At 38.6% G+C, this 16,933-nt stretch overlaps 4 protein-coding genes and 1 long non-coding RNA gene across 9 annotated transcripts in view; 2 read left to right on the top strand and 3 right to left on the bottom strand.

Annotated features, from left to right (window-relative positions):
• Positions 1 to 16,933, bottom strand: part of LOC136250857 (uncharacterized) — a 383,395-nt gene that overhangs the window by 39,943 nt on the left and 326,519 nt on the right. The window lies entirely within an intron of this gene.
• The window catches only part of LOC136250824 (uncharacterized), a 65,411-nt gene continuing 53,548 nt past the window's right edge, over positions 5,071 to 16,933 (top strand). Inside the window, exon 1 of the mRNA XM_066043145.1 lies at positions 5,071 to 5,172. The gene's annotated coding sequence lies outside the window, so the exon portion shown is untranslated. The remainder of the gene's footprint in view (positions 5,173 to 16,933) is intronic.
• Positions 5,204 to 8,121, top strand: LOC136250825 (uncharacterized). 2 transcript variants are annotated; one of them, XM_066043147.1, is made up of 4 exons: positions 5,204 to 6,216; positions 6,270 to 6,396; positions 6,468 to 6,780; positions 6,973 to 8,121. In XM_066043147.1, exons 1-4 carry the CDS (start codon positions 5,705 to 5,707, stop codon positions 8,019 to 8,021), a joined length of 2,001 nt encoding a protein of 666 aa, XP_065899219.1. In that variant the 5' UTR covers positions 5,204 to 5,704; the 3' UTR covers positions 8,022 to 8,121. The 2 variants fall into 2 exon arrangements, with proteins under 2 accessions (XP_065899219.1, XP_065899218.1); XM_066043146.1 differs by having other exon boundaries at positions 5,205 to 6,216; positions 6,468 to 8,121.
• LOC136250826 (uncharacterized) lies at positions 8,112 to 9,956 on the bottom strand. Its single transcript, XM_066043148.1, has 2 exons — positions 9,746 to 9,956; positions 8,112 to 9,625 (listed from the first exon to the last, which is right to left on the bottom strand). Exons 1-2 carry the CDS (start codon positions 9,918 to 9,920, stop codon positions 8,154 to 8,156), a joined length of 1,647 nt encoding a protein of 548 aa, XP_065899220.1. The 5' UTR covers positions 9,921 to 9,956; the 3' UTR covers positions 8,112 to 8,153.
• LOC136250823 (uncharacterized) lies at positions 13,116 to 15,754 on the bottom strand. Of its 4 annotated transcripts, XM_066043142.1 has the most exons (9): positions 15,160 to 15,754; positions 14,898 to 15,105; positions 14,687 to 14,849; positions 14,456 to 14,560; positions 14,138 to 14,202; positions 14,049 to 14,077; positions 13,866 to 13,958; positions 13,382 to 13,446; positions 13,118 to 13,322 (listed from the first exon to the last, which is right to left on the bottom strand). In XM_066043142.1, the coding sequence occupies exons 4-9, from the start codon at positions 14,464 to 14,466 to the stop codon at positions 13,247 to 13,249; spliced, it is 339 nt and encodes a 112-aa protein (XP_065899214.1). In that variant the 5' UTR covers positions 14,467 to 14,560; positions 14,687 to 14,849; positions 14,898 to 15,105; positions 15,160 to 15,754; the 3' UTR covers positions 13,118 to 13,246. The 4 variants fall into 4 exon arrangements, with proteins under 4 accessions (XP_065899213.1, XP_065899214.1, XP_065899215.1 ...); XM_066043141.1 differs by having other exon boundaries at positions 13,116 to 13,322; positions 14,751 to 14,849; positions 14,898 to 15,746; XM_066043143.1 differs by having other exon boundaries at positions 13,142 to 13,322; positions 13,866 to 13,998; positions 14,898 to 15,746.

Below are 16,933 nucleotides of genomic sequence, written 5' to 3'. Positions count from 1 at the left end.
TGCATTTAACAGGCACTAGCCTTCTTGCAGGTCCCTCCCTATGTATGTAATGACCTTTTTCTTTATCTAAACAACCCCAGTTGGTGTTTATTTGCAGTAATTTTTGTTCTGTAGGAACCCTGAACCAAAGCCCCAACCTGAATTTGGACAGATTACACAACTACTAGCTGGTAATCATAACTATGTGTTGGGCTGGTCTGATGAAGATAAGTAATATGGTGGTGAAGATGCTATGAAGTTGGAAAGTGTGCCAACAATCTTTATTGTAACCTTCAGATGACACATAAACAATACAACCAATAATAGGTGTTTGTACATAGTTATATTTGTAGTGTTCTTGTAGTTATTTGTTAAAAGTTACTTCTAGCTTTTTTGCATTTTCACTATCCCTTCTAAACTCAGGATTTATATTTTTGTGTGATTAATCCTTGGATTTTAACATCAGTATTTGCATATTTTTGTAGCTAGCTAGCAACTTTACTTCTATTTTATGTGCCATTGTAGATTTTTCATTACTAGCTATAATGACTGAATACCATGTATGAGAATCCACGAACAAGATTGTGGGCTGACTAGTCCACATTCTGTTAGTCTTGCATGGCCCACTATTTTCCAATCATCACTCAAAAAAGGGGAAAAGCAGGTTTGGCCAGGTGAGTCTAACAGAGGCAGGGGCGGATCCAGGGGGGGGGAGCTTTGGGGGCTGAAGCCCCCCCCTTCATATTTAGGTTTTACTTGATCAATATGCTGAGTATTATAATGAAATTTTGTCTTAGCATAATTACATGATCACTAATAACACAAATACTCATAAAACCACCTTATAAACATCTTTCCAAGGTATTATCAGTGGATTTATGCTAAAGTTTATGCAACAAGGACCAGGATCAGCATTGGAGGTGTACAAGATCTCGAGGTACTCTAATAGAGCAGTCAGCTAACTACTCTAATAGAACATTCACTGGAAGCATGTAGTTGGTTCTGTTATGGAATTTTTCCAAATCTGCCTGCACCTATACATACAATGAAGTGAATTGGTATGTTTAAAGGACTTCATTCATCTACTTGTGCAGTTAATATGTATGGCAATACTTAATTCAGGTACACAATTTCCATTGAAAATGCTCTCAGATTCAATCTTGTATTGTTCAAATTTCAAAATTTTCCACTTTCAACATTATTATTCTAACATGCACCTATTCAGTGTTGTGCAATTGTGAGAGGGGTGCATCATGTACTTGGTTGTCTATACCTACCAAAACTTTTCCATTAGCAAAATGCTTCAGAGAGCCATACCTATAATCTAAAGGCAGTATATAAAATATCTACAGGCAGACAATATTCTGAATTTTATGTGGAAATGTCTCCAAATTGCAGTGTTTTAGCATCAATTTTTCAAAATTTTCCTGGGGGCATGCTCCCAGACCCCTGCTGGGAAGTGTGCTTCGCACACCTCTACCCAAGAGATTAGTACCTTGAGTTAGCCCCCCCTTTTATAAATCCTAGATCCGCCCCTGAGAGGGGCGCGTAATTTGCTTACGTGCCTCTAATTACTACTATCCAGGAAACTGAACGTGTATATAAGGCCACTCCAAATAAATTCTCTGTTCAGTTCCGTCCACCGCCCGCATCTGATTACTGTCAGCTTTAAATACTCCATTATTCCGTATTCTTCTATTATTTCCCGGTTATTCTTGCATACTGGCAGGCTCAATAAAGCTCACGTGTCATCAGTGCTATCAAGTCAGCACAACCTTCACGTTTGTGTTATTTTTGCAAATTAAAAAGGAAGGAACAAGCCTAAGCATGATTTTGTGCAGCTTTTATGGTTGTACCAGGCAAATACTGGCTTGAAAAGCTGCTAATCTTATAATGAAATAATGGAAATGGACCACCCGCCCGCATGCAAATATGCTTGAATCCAGGACGGGAAACAGAGAATTTATTTGGAGTGGCCTAATCTGTGATGCAATATGGTTTCGTCCAGCTGCCCACACACACTCGACCACGCGAAGGTTGTCTGGTGAGTGGTCCACTTTCTTGGCCCTAGTGGAACATCGCTACAAACGTGTTTCTTGTGCTCATTCATGCTTACATTCAATGAATAAACTGTTCATCCACTTAAAGATGTATTATCTTATAAAAAATCGCTGGAGTGACTATAGTAGCTAGCTAAATGCCAATTAAAATTTGATGTATGAAAACCTTCTTAGCATTCAACTTAGAATGGTGAAAGAAGACCTTTAGACAGCTACTGCACCAAGGCATGTGCTTGAGTAAAATGTGATTTTTACATTTTGTGCTGCAACAATAATCATTTAAGCTTGTTATCTAGAAATTTCACCATGCAAGTACCTTATCAAGTAACTCTACCCTCTGAAGTGTTGGTTGCTATGGAAACTTGTTTTAATTGTATGCTAATTGGATTTTACTGCATTTTGTATTTATTTTTTGGTATTACACTGTGAAAAAGGTGGGATATAATATGGTATTTCTAGAGGTTTATTGAATACAAATAAGCCTTTAATAATATAAATCCTGTATTATACTCATTTTATACTTTAGTATAATCCATACTATACTATTGCATATATGGTTTCAGTTTATTTACCACATTACCTGAAACAGCTTACATCTAGTATAATGCCCACACTATACCATCATATATGTGGTTTTAGTATGTTTAACACATTAACTAAAGCGTTACATGTGATTGTTAGTATACTACAGGTTATACCAAGCTTTTTTGTATTCAATAAGCCACTGGAAATACCATCTTATATCCCTCATTTTTCACAGTGTTACTTCAAATCTTGATTCTTGATATCCATGAGTAGCTTGTCAAAACCTCAACACATCTATCAGAGGAAATTGTAAAATTTGTCTACAATTTAGACTTTATAACAGAAAATGTCCATTTAAGGCAATTTCATAAAAAAATGTTTCTCCTCCCACAGATAATTGCTAATAAAAATTGTATTGCTAGCTACCAATGTGTGCATAACAGGTGGGGCTAAATTTCTTACAAAGCAGATTTTGCAATTATGATTGTTATGATTATGATTAAAGTACTTGGTAAAGGCAGAGCCTGTATACCAGAAGACCTTATAAATGCCTAAGATGTTTATGCAATACAATGGCGGATCCAGGATGGGGCATTTGGGGCAAATGCCCCCCCTTCCCTCATCTTGTGACGCCTTGTGGAGGAGCCAGCGGCATACTTCAGATTAAAATAGCTACTTAACTTTATGTCAGGCCAAGAAACTCATGAAAATATGCACATTTTACTAACATTTATTACAAATTCACCTGAAACCAAAGCGAACCAAAGTCAAATTAACTGTGAAATTGTCACCCAGCACCTTCGTGCGTACTAAGCGCCTCTAAAATAATTATCGTGTTGCAGTTCTTTAACACATTCAGAGCCTTTAAAACAACTTTTAAGACTTCACAACCATCTGAAATAGCCAAAATGGCAAAAATCAACAGTGGGACACTACCAAGAGGTAATTACTTTCTGCTTCAAAAATGCAGCACTGAACTACTATCTGGCTCTCCCCCATCCACTTACAACTTAGCCTGTTTGTGCCCCTCCCCTTGCCAACTCCTGGATCCGCCCCTGCAATATCTGTTTATAGTTGGAAGCAGAAATAAAAACATTAATAACCACTGAAACATTAGCCCAAATTCTAATTAATGCACACCAGTAATCAGTTTAAATTTGAACAATTAATTTTTGGATTATGTCTGATACTTGCCAATGCCCAGGGGTAGCAAAAGTTCATAACTATAAACAGGTTTAATTTGTTTTATAGAATATCGTAAAAACCTTGATGTCCTATACAAAAGTACAGTAGCTATAGCCTAAATATTTTGAGGTTGAGCAATGTTGCTAAAAATAAAATTTTCACACACTCCCAAAATGTATTTAGACTGTATGGAGGTCAAAATATTTTAAGGGTAAAATTTTCACTGATAACACCCAAAACTGCAAAATCAGTGAAAATTTTCCCCCTCAAAATATTTAGGCTATACGGTATGGGCAACTCACAAAGCCACTAACTATTAGGAAACCTTAAAAATAAATTAAATTTATAGAACGAGTACATTTTAATTATATTCATGCTTGTTTGGTGCATATACTGACAAAATTAATATGCACAAAAAATGTGGTAAACTTTCATTTATCCAAGTACATGCCTTGGTGCTTTTCAGGTGTATGTTATAGTTATATCCCGGTACGGGGGTGATATCATTGTTATTACACGAGTCCGAGGAGGAGCCGAGGACGAGTTTAATAACAATGATATCATCCGAGTATACGGGATATAACTATTTTATATCCCAGTGCGCGGGAGTGCGCAGAAGTTTACGGATAGTAAATTAAGTTCCGGTTTGAGTTCCTGTCACTGTACTCAAGATTTCGTCCGAATTATGTGGAGGTTCTACTTCGTAGCTGCAAGAGAGACCTTACATACTGCCTACAAACTGTAGCGAAGGGTGGTGTTATGAAGCAGTGGCTCCAGGTACGATTCGCCTTCGTCAGAAGTTGGTATGGTGGTGTCTCGTGGTGTGCAAGAGACCAACAAGTGGCTATCATAGTCCGAGATAGAACCATTAAGCTAGAGGAAATTAGTTCTTCACCATAGTGACCGTTGGGAGTGATTGCTGGAGAGAAAATCGTCACGGACTATTCTTGACATTTGTTAAACTATCGTATTGGTAACTTGTAGTGTTATTGTGTAAAGGATTAACAGTTTTCTTGTAAGGTTTAGCTAGTTTTAAGTGCTGTATTGGTGTGTTTTGTATCAATATTTCCTTATTTGGCTCTTTGTTCCATTGGTAAACAATGCCATTCGCGGTTATTATGATGTCACGAAAGAGACTGAGTGGCTCCGCAACAGGGTGATAAGTTAGTTATCACTGGGTTATTATATCGTACAGTAGCAGCGCCGCTCTGTCTAGCTGTATGGTAGTTATAACCCAGCGCGGCGCTTTGATACTCCCACGCACTGGGATGTAAACTTTATTAATGCGCACTTCCTGGGCCAAGAAGTTTCATCAGACGACCTTCGCGTGATCGAGTGCGTGGGAGGCTGGGGACGGGATCAGATACAATTCTGTAATTCTCGTTATTCTGGACGTGACAGGACAAGTAACATTACATAATAGGTACGTGATGTTTATATATTTACGATTTAACCACTGACAAGATTTTTAAATTTGTAGTTATAATTAGCTGGCCAATAGCCATGACTGCATAGTCACGAACTGTGGCGACTATGGCGTGTAACGACAAGGGAGTGGCACTCCAATATATCCTGTACTCTGATCTTCGTCCTTGGTCAAATAAGCTTTGACTTTTGACTAAATCGCACTTGGCTCTTGACCAAATTTTATTTTTTGTAAATTTACGTTTACATTGCTAATCGGAAATTATCGATAGTGGTATATACCTTTCAAGTTGTGCTTGTCCTTGACTTACTGCAAATTTTTAGCTTGACTTTTGACTTTCGCTTTGACCGAGGATGAAGATCAGAGTACAGGATAAATAGGAGTGCCACCCCCTTGTAATGAGTAGGCGTAGCTGATATATCATTGTATAGTCACACGTAGAATATTGATATCAGAAGCCTATAAGCACCGCAAGGTGCAATAGAGCATTTGTTTTCAGTAACTTTTTCAGCAAACCACTGAATAGGCTATGTGCAATCTAGGGCGTGGCACTTATTACATCATTAAAAATTCACGTGAAAAATGCATCCGCCATTTTTTGAGGGCAAAAGCGAATGTTGAAATTATGACTTCTGAGTATTTTAAATCGTTAGAGCATTTAGCACAAAGACGCTATGTTGAAAAGCTCACAATGCGTGATGAAGTACTACCGGATCCATACTCTATTGGCGAGGAATCGTGGACGGATGATATGACACAGTGGCCAGATCTGGTGTATGGTGATTTATATTCATATTTAATCAAAACCAAAGGGCCCTATACCAAGGAAAAGTTGAAAGCCCACAAGTCTCTGGACGCGTACAACTATTTTTGCAACGGTCATGTCCGCACTGTCTACTGCTATGGGCATGGGAATCATGTCATCCTAAAAGCATTGGTGAACCCCAATCAAAAGACTCCAGATCAAGCCCATAAGGCCTGGGTCATATTGCAGAAGGCTGATGCTGAAGTTATAACAGCACATTGTACTTGCAAAGCCGGGTAAGTTCTACATGGTAGTACAGATATATTGTCATTCTTGGTTTAATATGTAGCCTGGGTGAAGTGTGCAGTCACATAGCGGCAATACTTTTCAAGGTTGAAACTGCTGTTCGATTGGGTCTTACTAAGCCATCGTGCACCTCCACAAGCTGTAATTGGAACAACTGGTATAAAGAAAATGTGAGTTATCATATTGCTGTATTTACAAATTAGGTAATAAATAGTGTTTATAACTTTTTATCTTTCTACAGATAAATCCTGCTGAAGTCAGAAATATTAATTTTGTAAAGCCTAAACACAGTTCTAAAAGAAAACAGACTTGCAGTGAGTTTACTTCTTCAGCTAAAAAGCAGCAAAGAAATTTGTCACAAATACCACCAGAAACACTCTACAGTGCAATCAATAATTGTTTGCCCCATGCTTCTGTCTTTACTATTGTTCCAAAACCTGATGACGATTCTCAGCTATCCAAAGTGACATCGAGTGTTGGTACACCAATTGTAGATTCTGTAACTGACTCAGGAATGATATCCTCAAGTGTTGATTCATCAATTGTCACAACACCTGTGATGGAATCATCAGTGAGTCCTGATACATCAACGGCCACTACACCCATGGTGGAATCATCATCGAGTCCCGATACATCAATGGTCACAACACCCGTGGTGGAATCACCATCGAGTCCTGATACATTAACGGCCACTACACCCATGGTGGAATCATCAGTGAGTCCTGATACATCAATGGTCACAACACCCGTGATGGAATCAACAACATCCAGTGCTGATGCATCAATTTCTTCCTTGGTGATTACACAAGTAGTATCCAGTATCCCAAAGCCTTTGCTTGAATTATTTGATCCCAAACACAAAAAACTGAGTAAGGAAATGTTGCTTCAGTTGTCAAAAGAAGTGTTTTTAAGCTTGTCTGTTACTAATGAGCAAGCTATGGCCATTGAATTAGCAACACGCACCCAAAGGCTAAGCAGTGACTGGTATAGTCAACGACAAGGTCGTATTACTGCTTCTTTGTTCCACGATGTCTTCACTTTCAAGGAAAAAAATAGTCCTGATAGTCTTTTAAAGAGGTTGCTTTGTAATGTGGACATCAGTCACATTCCGGCCATTAAATGGGGAGTTGGAAAAGAAGACACAGCAAGGAGAGAATACATTGCTAAAATGTCATCATTACATCAAGGATTCCGGTGTACATTGGCTGGGTTGGTTGTTAACCCCCAATATCCTTTTTTGGGTGCAAGCCCAGATGCATTGGTAGAATGTAGTTGCTGTGGTGGACAAGGAATTGTGGAGATTAAGTGCCCATTTTCGGGTAAATGTACTCACCCATCACAGCTTCACAGATCGAAAAACTCATTTTTAAATGAAACTGGGCTTCGTCAGAATCACAAATATTATACACAGGTACAGGGACAGCTTGTAGTTAGCTGCAAACAGTACTGTGATTTTGTTGTATGGACACCCGAGGGAATTCTAATAGAGCGAATGAAAGTTAATTCTAACTTCACTGAAAGTTTGATTAGAAAGCTAACGAAGTTTTATGTAGAAATTATGTTACCAGAAATCCTAACTCGCAATGTAATAGATACAAGTGAGTTGTCCAGCTCCACCACTGTAGCAGCCACCAGCAATGAAGAAGTTACATACTGTTTTTGTCAAGAAGGTGAGCATGGAAAGATGATTTGCTGTGATAATTCTGAGTGTAAGATTTCATGGTTTCACTTCAAATGTGTTGGCATAAAGCGAGCCCCTAGAGGAGATTGGTTCTGTCCTAACTGTAATATTTGATTTTCTTAATATGTGATTATGTACTGTCCCATTTTATATTCTGCATCATAGTTCAAGTTTTAGATTTGTGAATTCTTTATAATATACTGATGAACTAAAATGTTGTGGTGTATATAATTTCTTCACATAATTTTAAACCAAAGGTGGTTGCAAGTTACATAATGCAGCACATACAAATAAGATCTTATCAATGGTACAAAATTCTTCATCAGTAGTAGATTTCACCAGGGTGATCGGTAGAGTTGACTGTAAAATTCTGAAGTTTTTGAGCCTCCCAATGGCACGTTCCACATGGATCCTCACCCTAGACAATTCTCTAGCTGTCTCCACTTCCCTCTGTGAGAGTTGGGGTTTTCCCTTTGTGAAAGGAGGAATTGCTAGTGAAGCACCACGAAGAGCTAAAGGTTCTGTTATATCAAAACCTCTATCAGCTAAAACCAAGTCACCGTGCATCAGCTTGTCCAAAAACCCACTGTGTGCAGTAATGTGTTTGTCACTGGCACGTCCTCCCCAACACTTAGAAACAAAGATAATTGCACCCGTGGGGCTAATAGCAATTAGAAACTTCACAGTGTTATGACTTTTGTAATTAGAATATGTTTCAGCTCTTGCTGCTAATGAAGATGGGCGTTGAATAAAGATTTCTGAGCAATCAATAATACATGTTGTACGGGCATATTTTGGCTTAAAACAGTCAGGGATAGTGGTCCGGATCATTCCTCTTTCTGGCCATTTTACTAGAGGCTTTAGCTGAAAGGCCATTGTATCAATCCACAGATGAAAAATTTTAGACACTCTGGTTACATCAATTCTGAATCGATAAGCTAGATCCTGATTCGTTGTTGCCCGTCTCAGTTTCATCAAGACCATCAGAAGTTGGTCACTATGACTTATTCCTCTGTGCTCGTACGGAGGTAAAACAGTAGAAAGCAAAGCAAGTAGTGTGGTAAATGCAGAATATGATGGCAAACCAGAATAAAAATAAGTTTGTTCATCATCATCCTTCATTCGGAGAGAGGGGCTGAGTAATACAGATGCAGTCTGCAGCTCTTCTTTCACCATTTCAGTTAACTCTTTTTGTTCATCTAGACATTTTTCCAGTGACACCTTTTTATCATTAAGTGCATCAATAACGTGATGTTGTTGCTGAATAATCTGCTGCTGCTTATGAATGATCATTACAAGTGAAGGTATGTATCCCTTAAGACATTCTTCTGCTAGATGTGAAAGCGTTCGGGGCTGATGTAACACAGAAGAATCGTCAGGACCATCACAATGCTGCTCATGGTCAATTTCCATGGTCTCAACAGCACCACTTAAAATTTCATTATCCATTATTCCAGTGCTATCAGTTATATCATTTCCTGTCGACGTCAACTCCTCGGCATTTTCAACTTGTGGCACCTGATCATGAGTAGTAGTTGATTTGCACTTTCGTGATGCCTTACGTGTACTCGAGCGTGTACTTGATGAGTAGCCCCTTCTCCTGTTCTGCAATCTATGACTTCTAGCCAACTTATCTTCATCTGCTTCTTCATTTCTCTCTTTAAATGAGAATATTGATGGAACATAGTCAGGATCCCATTTCAACCTGCAAGGTCTTTCTGTAAAATACAGAAAAACTTCAGTAGTGGTTGTAGTGCATTCACAAAATATTACACTTAACCAAGCAGCATTCTGATTATTTACAGTATAACTATTACACACTTTCATCCCGTGTCTACCTGAAATGAAATGTCTTCCACAGACCCGAGAATGCTGAGTTGGTTCCCAAGCTTCACGGTGAATAGCTTGTATCCACTGTCTTCTTCGCACCAGATTCTTAGGGAAGGTGTACAATGTAACTTTTCCCGCTTTACAACGATTTCGGCACTCAACAACACAGCAACTCGACGGCATCACTTGTTCCTTTTTGCCCTCAAAAAATGGCGGATGCGTTTTTCACGTGATATTTTAATGATGTAATAAGTGCCACGCCCTAGATCGCACATAGTCTATAGTTGGTAGTGCGTGTTATTGGCTCGATGACCAAGCCTTCGTAAAATCATGCCAGTCTTCATGATTGAGTATAATATCGTATAAATAATTGACTAGCAACAATTTATGGTGTGGATACAGTGCATGATGAAGAATGCTAAACCTTGGAGTGCACTGAAGTCATTATGAAGGTACACTAATAAATGTGACCGGGCCTACGAAAATAGGACATGTGGGCACATGATTTTTGCCTACTTTTTCACAGTTTCATCACTCATAACTTTTTGTACAATTATGCTATGGCACTGCCCTTTTCCGCTCTTAGTAAGACTTTAATTGGCATCATGCTGCAAGTTACAGAATGGAAATATACATTTCCAGCACTGAGATATGATCTGTAGAGTGACAGGGTGTAGTTTCTGCCCACATGCCCTGTTTTCGCAGGCCTGGTCACAAATGATACTATATATAGCCAGTGAAATTAAGATAATTATGCATTAATGTAATTTGCAACTATCCCTATAAGGCCAGGGATTCTGGTGGAATTAAGCAACAGTGTGCAGAGACTTTTAACATGCATTAAATACTCCCTTGTGCCTTGCAGCGCTTATGAGCTCCTGGTTACATTTTAGCCAGGCTCTTTCCTGATCTGAAACACGTACATCTTAGTGTTTTCAAACTATGAATTGCAGCGTTAAAACTGTTTCAAGTTAACTGGGTCATGTTTTGTCTGGTGTCACCCACTTTATAGAATAACTGTCTGAAATGAAATAGTCTTAGTCCTGCTACAGCCCTGGGCCATGCCCACACAGCAAAACTATTATACTGACTGACACTAATTCCATATTCTGTCCTTGGAACGAATTTTTTCAAGTACAGCTTAGAAACTAGATTACTAGTCATATAGCATAGTCCATTACTGTGCAAATTTCGATAGAATTTGAACAATAGTCCCAAGATAGAGTAAAAGGTAAAAACAGAGTTGTATTACTATCTGTAGGGATGCATACATGGGACTATGCCCAAGTATATTGCAATCTAGGTATGAATGAATCCATGTTCATTGCTGTCTGTAGGCTTACATGGAGCCATGCTCACTTATCAATTATTGTTGTATAAGTCATAGCCTAGTCTTGCAGCAGGCCAGCTTCTTTTTTGAATCACGCCCACTTATTGAGAATGCAGTACTGTTTGTAGGCATATGTATGGTGGAGGCCATGCTAATTTATCACTACATTGTGTTTGAGGGTGTGTTGCAGTTTGCAGGTATGCACTAAGCCAGACCCACTTATATAAGAAAGTTTTTAAACCAGGCGCATGCCACACCTGGTTTACTGAAATTGTTTTTTGTAAAAATGTGTGTGTGTGTGTGTGTACCTATGTACCTATGTTTTTCCGTATGCACCCACATGAGCAAAATTGTTATAGTAATGGTAAAAGCAGCTTCTACATAAGAAGTAAAGCAAAATGAAGTCTGTATTAACTTACGCAAAGGTAAACCTTGCTCTGAGGTGGTTTCTTTTCGGTGCTCTGAAATATGGGTGTGGCGGCTCTCCTCAGACTTTGTGAATTACCTTCCCTTCACGTTTTACAGGCATTTAACAATTGGGAAACAACAGTACAGGCCTTGTAGACTACCAGGAATAGCCTATCCCTTTGGTTGGAAAGGGGGTGTATCCCCGACATACGCGGACGAAAATGAAGTGCAGCTTTGAGGCTTTATCGAGAGAATTTGTGGGAAAAAACACAATAGTCAAACTATAAAACAGTTTAGAAGATACTTCTGTGCATAATATGTTGTTAAAAAACAGTTTGTTTAACAAGCGCTTCCTTAGCACTGCATAGCAACGTAATTGAATAATTACAAAAATTTCACAAATTACAAAATCCAAGAATTACTTATGCATTATAGCACAACTTAATACAATAGTAATGCATAGTTGGTTAATTCCAGATGAGTTAGCTAGCTGCATGGCGTCTGGTTTTTAGAAGTAGCACAACATCAACTCTGTCTCTAATCTTACAAGGAGCCATGCCCACTGACCGATCGTTAATTGGGGCAAGCTTGAGCAAGCCATACACTAGTGAGTTGATTGTACATCTCATTCACAGACAATGACAAGAAAACATGGATGGCTTACAAATGTATCTGCACGATTACAAGAAAATATGGATAATTTACTATGCTTCCATGTAACAATTATACTCAATGGCTTCTCAATAGCACTTATCAAGTATAACAATATCTCTGAGCCTGATCAAGACTCACGGTAGTGAGTCGCGTGGCCAAGAAACTACAAAGCGCGCGCCCAATTAAAAGACGCGCGGCCACTACTGTGAGTTATTTACGTGTAGGGCCGGTTTTGCAATATTAGTCCTAAATTACGCAACATCTCTCAATAGATTTGTATGGCGTTACGTGATAAAAAATCTTTAGGAGTCGTTATCATCATCATAGTTTTCTTGCAACCTCGCTAAAATAAAAAGTAACCATCGCAAAATAAAAAATAGGCGTATTTCACTTTATTTCTCTACCTTATGTTACAACTACTGTCACGTTATACCAGTCAACCAGTCAACATAGCAGTGTTTGTATAGTCCATCTAGCACTGACATTATCCAATCCTGGTTTGCCTATACGCGTATTTTCTTCAATCAACCCCTAATCCCTACAGTAACTTTTACAGACACGATGTGGACACAAACTCTAATGCCTGATAAACAAGTTGTGACAGCGTGCTGAACCGTAAGTTCCCTAGGGATGGCGTTTTAAGCAGAAATCTTTTAAATTCCATTTAGTACCACACCCCATGCGAGTGTTTATAAATCGCCAGTTGTCTTATATGGTTTGAAGAACAATATCACTAGCGAAGGTGCTTTAAGCATACTCTTCAATTCTCTATTTACATGTAATTTTTAATAGATTAACCACAAAGGCCAATAAGGTGAATACAAAAGGTAACAAGCCATTAGGGGTTACCACCTCTATGTAGTGTGTACCATGTAGCTTGTGTTGTGGCTTTCATTAAGTATTATGCACACACAAATGGTGCAACAAAATTTTGTAATGGATTGCTTGAATATGGTTGGTGGTGTTGTGGCTCGAATGTGGCTCGTGGTTTGCCAGTGACCATGTATGAGTTGGGGTTGGTCCACACAACTTACACAATATTCAAATTTCATGATGGCCATGATAATTTCTTGCCATATGGTAAACATGCAACAATGTGTAACAACATTAATTAACATCACATCAAGACTTGACTAAAAATAATTACAACAATAGTGATGATTTCTTGTATGTCAGCATGACGATACTGAGACCTGTAAAAGAATAAGCAGGCACTGAAGTTAACCTTAAATTAAACACTCATGCAACTGACCTGGAACATCGGTCGCAACACCAAAAACACTTGTTTCGATATCTGATGACACAATCCAGCAGGCACTGAATTAAAAGAGAATATACAAAAATCAATATGCCGGGCTGTGTCAATAATAGCATGGATAATCAAAATGAACAAAAATTATATCCCAGGCTAAGTGAACGAACAACATAACTGTTGGGTAAGTATGTTAAACCAGAACATTAGGACATTAGTCAAACAAAAGTATGCTATCACAACTTGGTCATAATACAATGTTTGTACCACCGGACTTCACACTGGTTGCCCAAAAATTGTGCCATTCCGGGACAACAGCATAATATTATGAAACAAATAGTTACTACAACACAGACGGCTTACTATTGCACTGTCTACACTGATATACCATAATTTAAAAACATAACAGGTGGGCATTAAATACAATACACTTAATATCTGGGTACTAGGAAAAAATCACTAACATCACAACATGTAAACTGACCTGGAAATTAACACCCTTGATGCCACTACAGTCTACACTGGATACTTGTTCGAACCCATCAACACTATGCCTGATACATCTGAGTAGACTGACCTGCAAATTCACATCACTAATATACAGTGATAATTGATAACTACAAAAACAACAATTGCAATAATACAATTCTTCTGTACGTCAACTGACCTGAAATTCATGACACTCAATACCGAGACCTGTAAAAGAATAAGCAGGCACTGAAGTCAACCTTAAATTAAACTCACACGTAAACTGACCTGGAACATCAGTCGCAACACCAAAGACATCTGTTTCGATATCTGACGAAACAATCCAGCAGGCACTGAATTAAAAAGAGAATGTGCAAAAAATCAATATGCCAGGCTGTACCAATAAAGGATGAATAATCAAAATGAACTAAAAATATATATCCCATATGCAGGTTAAGTGAGTAACATAACTGTTGGGTAAGCATGTAAACCAGAACATTTGGTCATTGGTCAAACAAAAGTACGCTATCACAAACTGGTCACTGATAATTGATAACCACAAAAAGAACAATTGCAATAATACAATTCCTCTGAATGTCAACTGACCTGAAATTCATGACACCTGTATCTTTGTTCCTGCATGGTCTCAACTTACATATGTACCATGATCACATTCAACTGCTAGTGGATAAACCAGTATGACCAGATGGCCTGCAAAAACCAACAAGCAGGTGTTAAATGCAATACACATACCTAAAGCCTGGAACATGAAAAATATTATATAAGCATTATTCCACACTGATATAGTAATAGATTATAGGATGTTGTGGAACTTGCCTAAACGTGTAAACTTGAACATGAGGACAACTGCATAATCTGGACACTTGGAATTGTCCAATACCTGATGAACCACAAGTAGGTACTAATGACATTCACTTCAACATTTTATCCCAGCTGGGTGAATCTCTTGTAACTGAGTAAAAAGGTGTTTATTTTCCACCTGCAACCAAAGTTCTACATTTCTGTGGTTGGGTGTACATAAACTGACCTGGAAAATCAGTATGCCATAGGGGTATGGAAATGGTTCCTTTCCTTCTGTTGTGACATTACTTACAGCTGACTGGTAAATGATCATCGATGTCCCCATGGACCCCAACAATGAGTATACCAATAACTTCACAAGTTGGAATGAATTTCCTTTCAACATGTGGTGGAATGAATTTCCTTTCAACATCTGGTGGACAGGTCCAAAAACCCTATCGCACAAACACGGTGAATCAGTGTGTGGCGATGTGACACGTTGCACAAACTTCACTCCTCGTTTCGTTAGCATTCAAGACCGGCATATATCATAGAGTCCCTCAGTATTCTTGACTCTTACTTTTTCAAGCGTTGCTCAAGCGATGTAGTTTCTCACGAGGGGCTCGAGTTTCTCAGTAAAGTCGAGCCGATTAAAGTACGCCTCACCATCCAGTTACATTCTTAAACCATTCAATTTAAAACCACGTATCATGAGTGTCCGCTTAAGGTAATTAGGGACTTTCCACGAGATTTCCCCTAAATAGATCACGTGTTAGTTGTCAATCTGGTGGATTCTGGTGGTATACATGGTTCAAAAATGCGGTAAGTGTAGTATAAGCTGTCAATGAATAATTGTTTGTGCACTGCTAAACTAAGTTATTTTTGTGTGATAAGCATGCTTGAGGAAGGGTCTGGGGGACGAGACTAATGTTTTGACAGCAGTTGATGGACAGCAGTTGATGATGGCCAGGCAAAGAACTGCGAGAAGAACTACTATGATAGTATGATAGTAGGGAAAAATTCCCACCCCTATAGCTCTGCCTAGGGGCATTAACTAGCATTATCTACAGCTACTGTATTATGTTGCTGATATGTACATTCAGGCCAAGGATAAAGATGAAATTGGTAGTAAGGCTCAATCCTATTATTCTGCTGAACAGGCAAGGGAGTCTGGGACTCTGGGGACATGTTCCCTCAGGAAAGTACAAGTACTACAACTTTTTTGTTTTAATTGCTTCATCAAGTATAAAAATTTCAGTCAAAAGGTGATGATCGAGCTCTGGTCTTATGCACTGGTTGGAGTGGTTGTATCGATACTGCACTGTGACATCCTTGAGGGGTTAGTGCTGGCATTGTCCATGGCAATACTATTCCATCTCCCCGAGTCTTGATGATTGAGTCCTCCATTCCTTTCTCTGCTGCTCCAATCCTGAAGTTGTGACCACAGTCAAAAGGTGACGATCGAGGCTCTGGTCTTGCATCTATACTGTACTGCAACACCCTTGAGGGGTTAGTACCAGCATTGTCCATCGCAATACTGTTCCATCTCCCATATACAAGTCTTGATGGTTGAGTCCTCTATTCCTTTCTCTGCTGCTCTAATCCTGAAGTTGTGACCAAAATATTAAAAAATGGTTATAACATGATAAATGATAACAATTACAAATGTATTTATAGCTGTGTAGCAACTGCAAACTAATTAGACACTTGCAAGTTTAATTAGGTGTCTGAAGCATTTAACATGCACAGATATGAGATATATTCATCACGTGCAGGCAGTAAAGATAAATTTACTCTAATAGAACAGTCATACTACACCGTAAATTCATACTTCCGAATTTACGGTGTTATGAAGCAATCATTATTATGTATGGATTTTACTGATTCTCCAAGATAATATTCTGCATTAATGTTAATTGCTCATTTCCAAAAAAAATTACCTTTTAAACCAAATGTAGAGTCTATCACTGACAAAAATGAGTGATATCCACCCCAAAAACACCTTCGCTGTAAAAAAGGCGCGCCCAAGAAACTACAATTACCTGGAACCCAATGTAAAAAACAAAAAGAAAAATCAGCTTAGCTGAAGTGAAAAGTAACTGGTAACTTAAAGAGCTGATATCTGAAGCGGCCAAGAATACAATTACTAAAGTTTAATCCATGCAAGAACACCTTGGCTATAAAACAGGTGTATATATGAAAGTAACTGGCAACTGAAATGGCTGATATCTGAAGCGGCCAAGAATGAATGGTCATATACAACTAATTCAAAAATTTAACACT

Source organism: Dysidea avara, chromosome 3 (genome assembly GCF_963678975.1).
Source record: "Dysidea avara chromosome 3, odDysAvar1.4, whole genome shotgun sequence".
NCBI lineage: Eukaryota > Metazoa > Porifera > Demospongiae > Dictyoceratida > Dysideidae > Dysidea > Dysidea avara.
The sequence above is the reverse complement of the archived record's forward strand: the minus strand, read 5'-3'. Positions and strand labels throughout refer to the sequence as shown.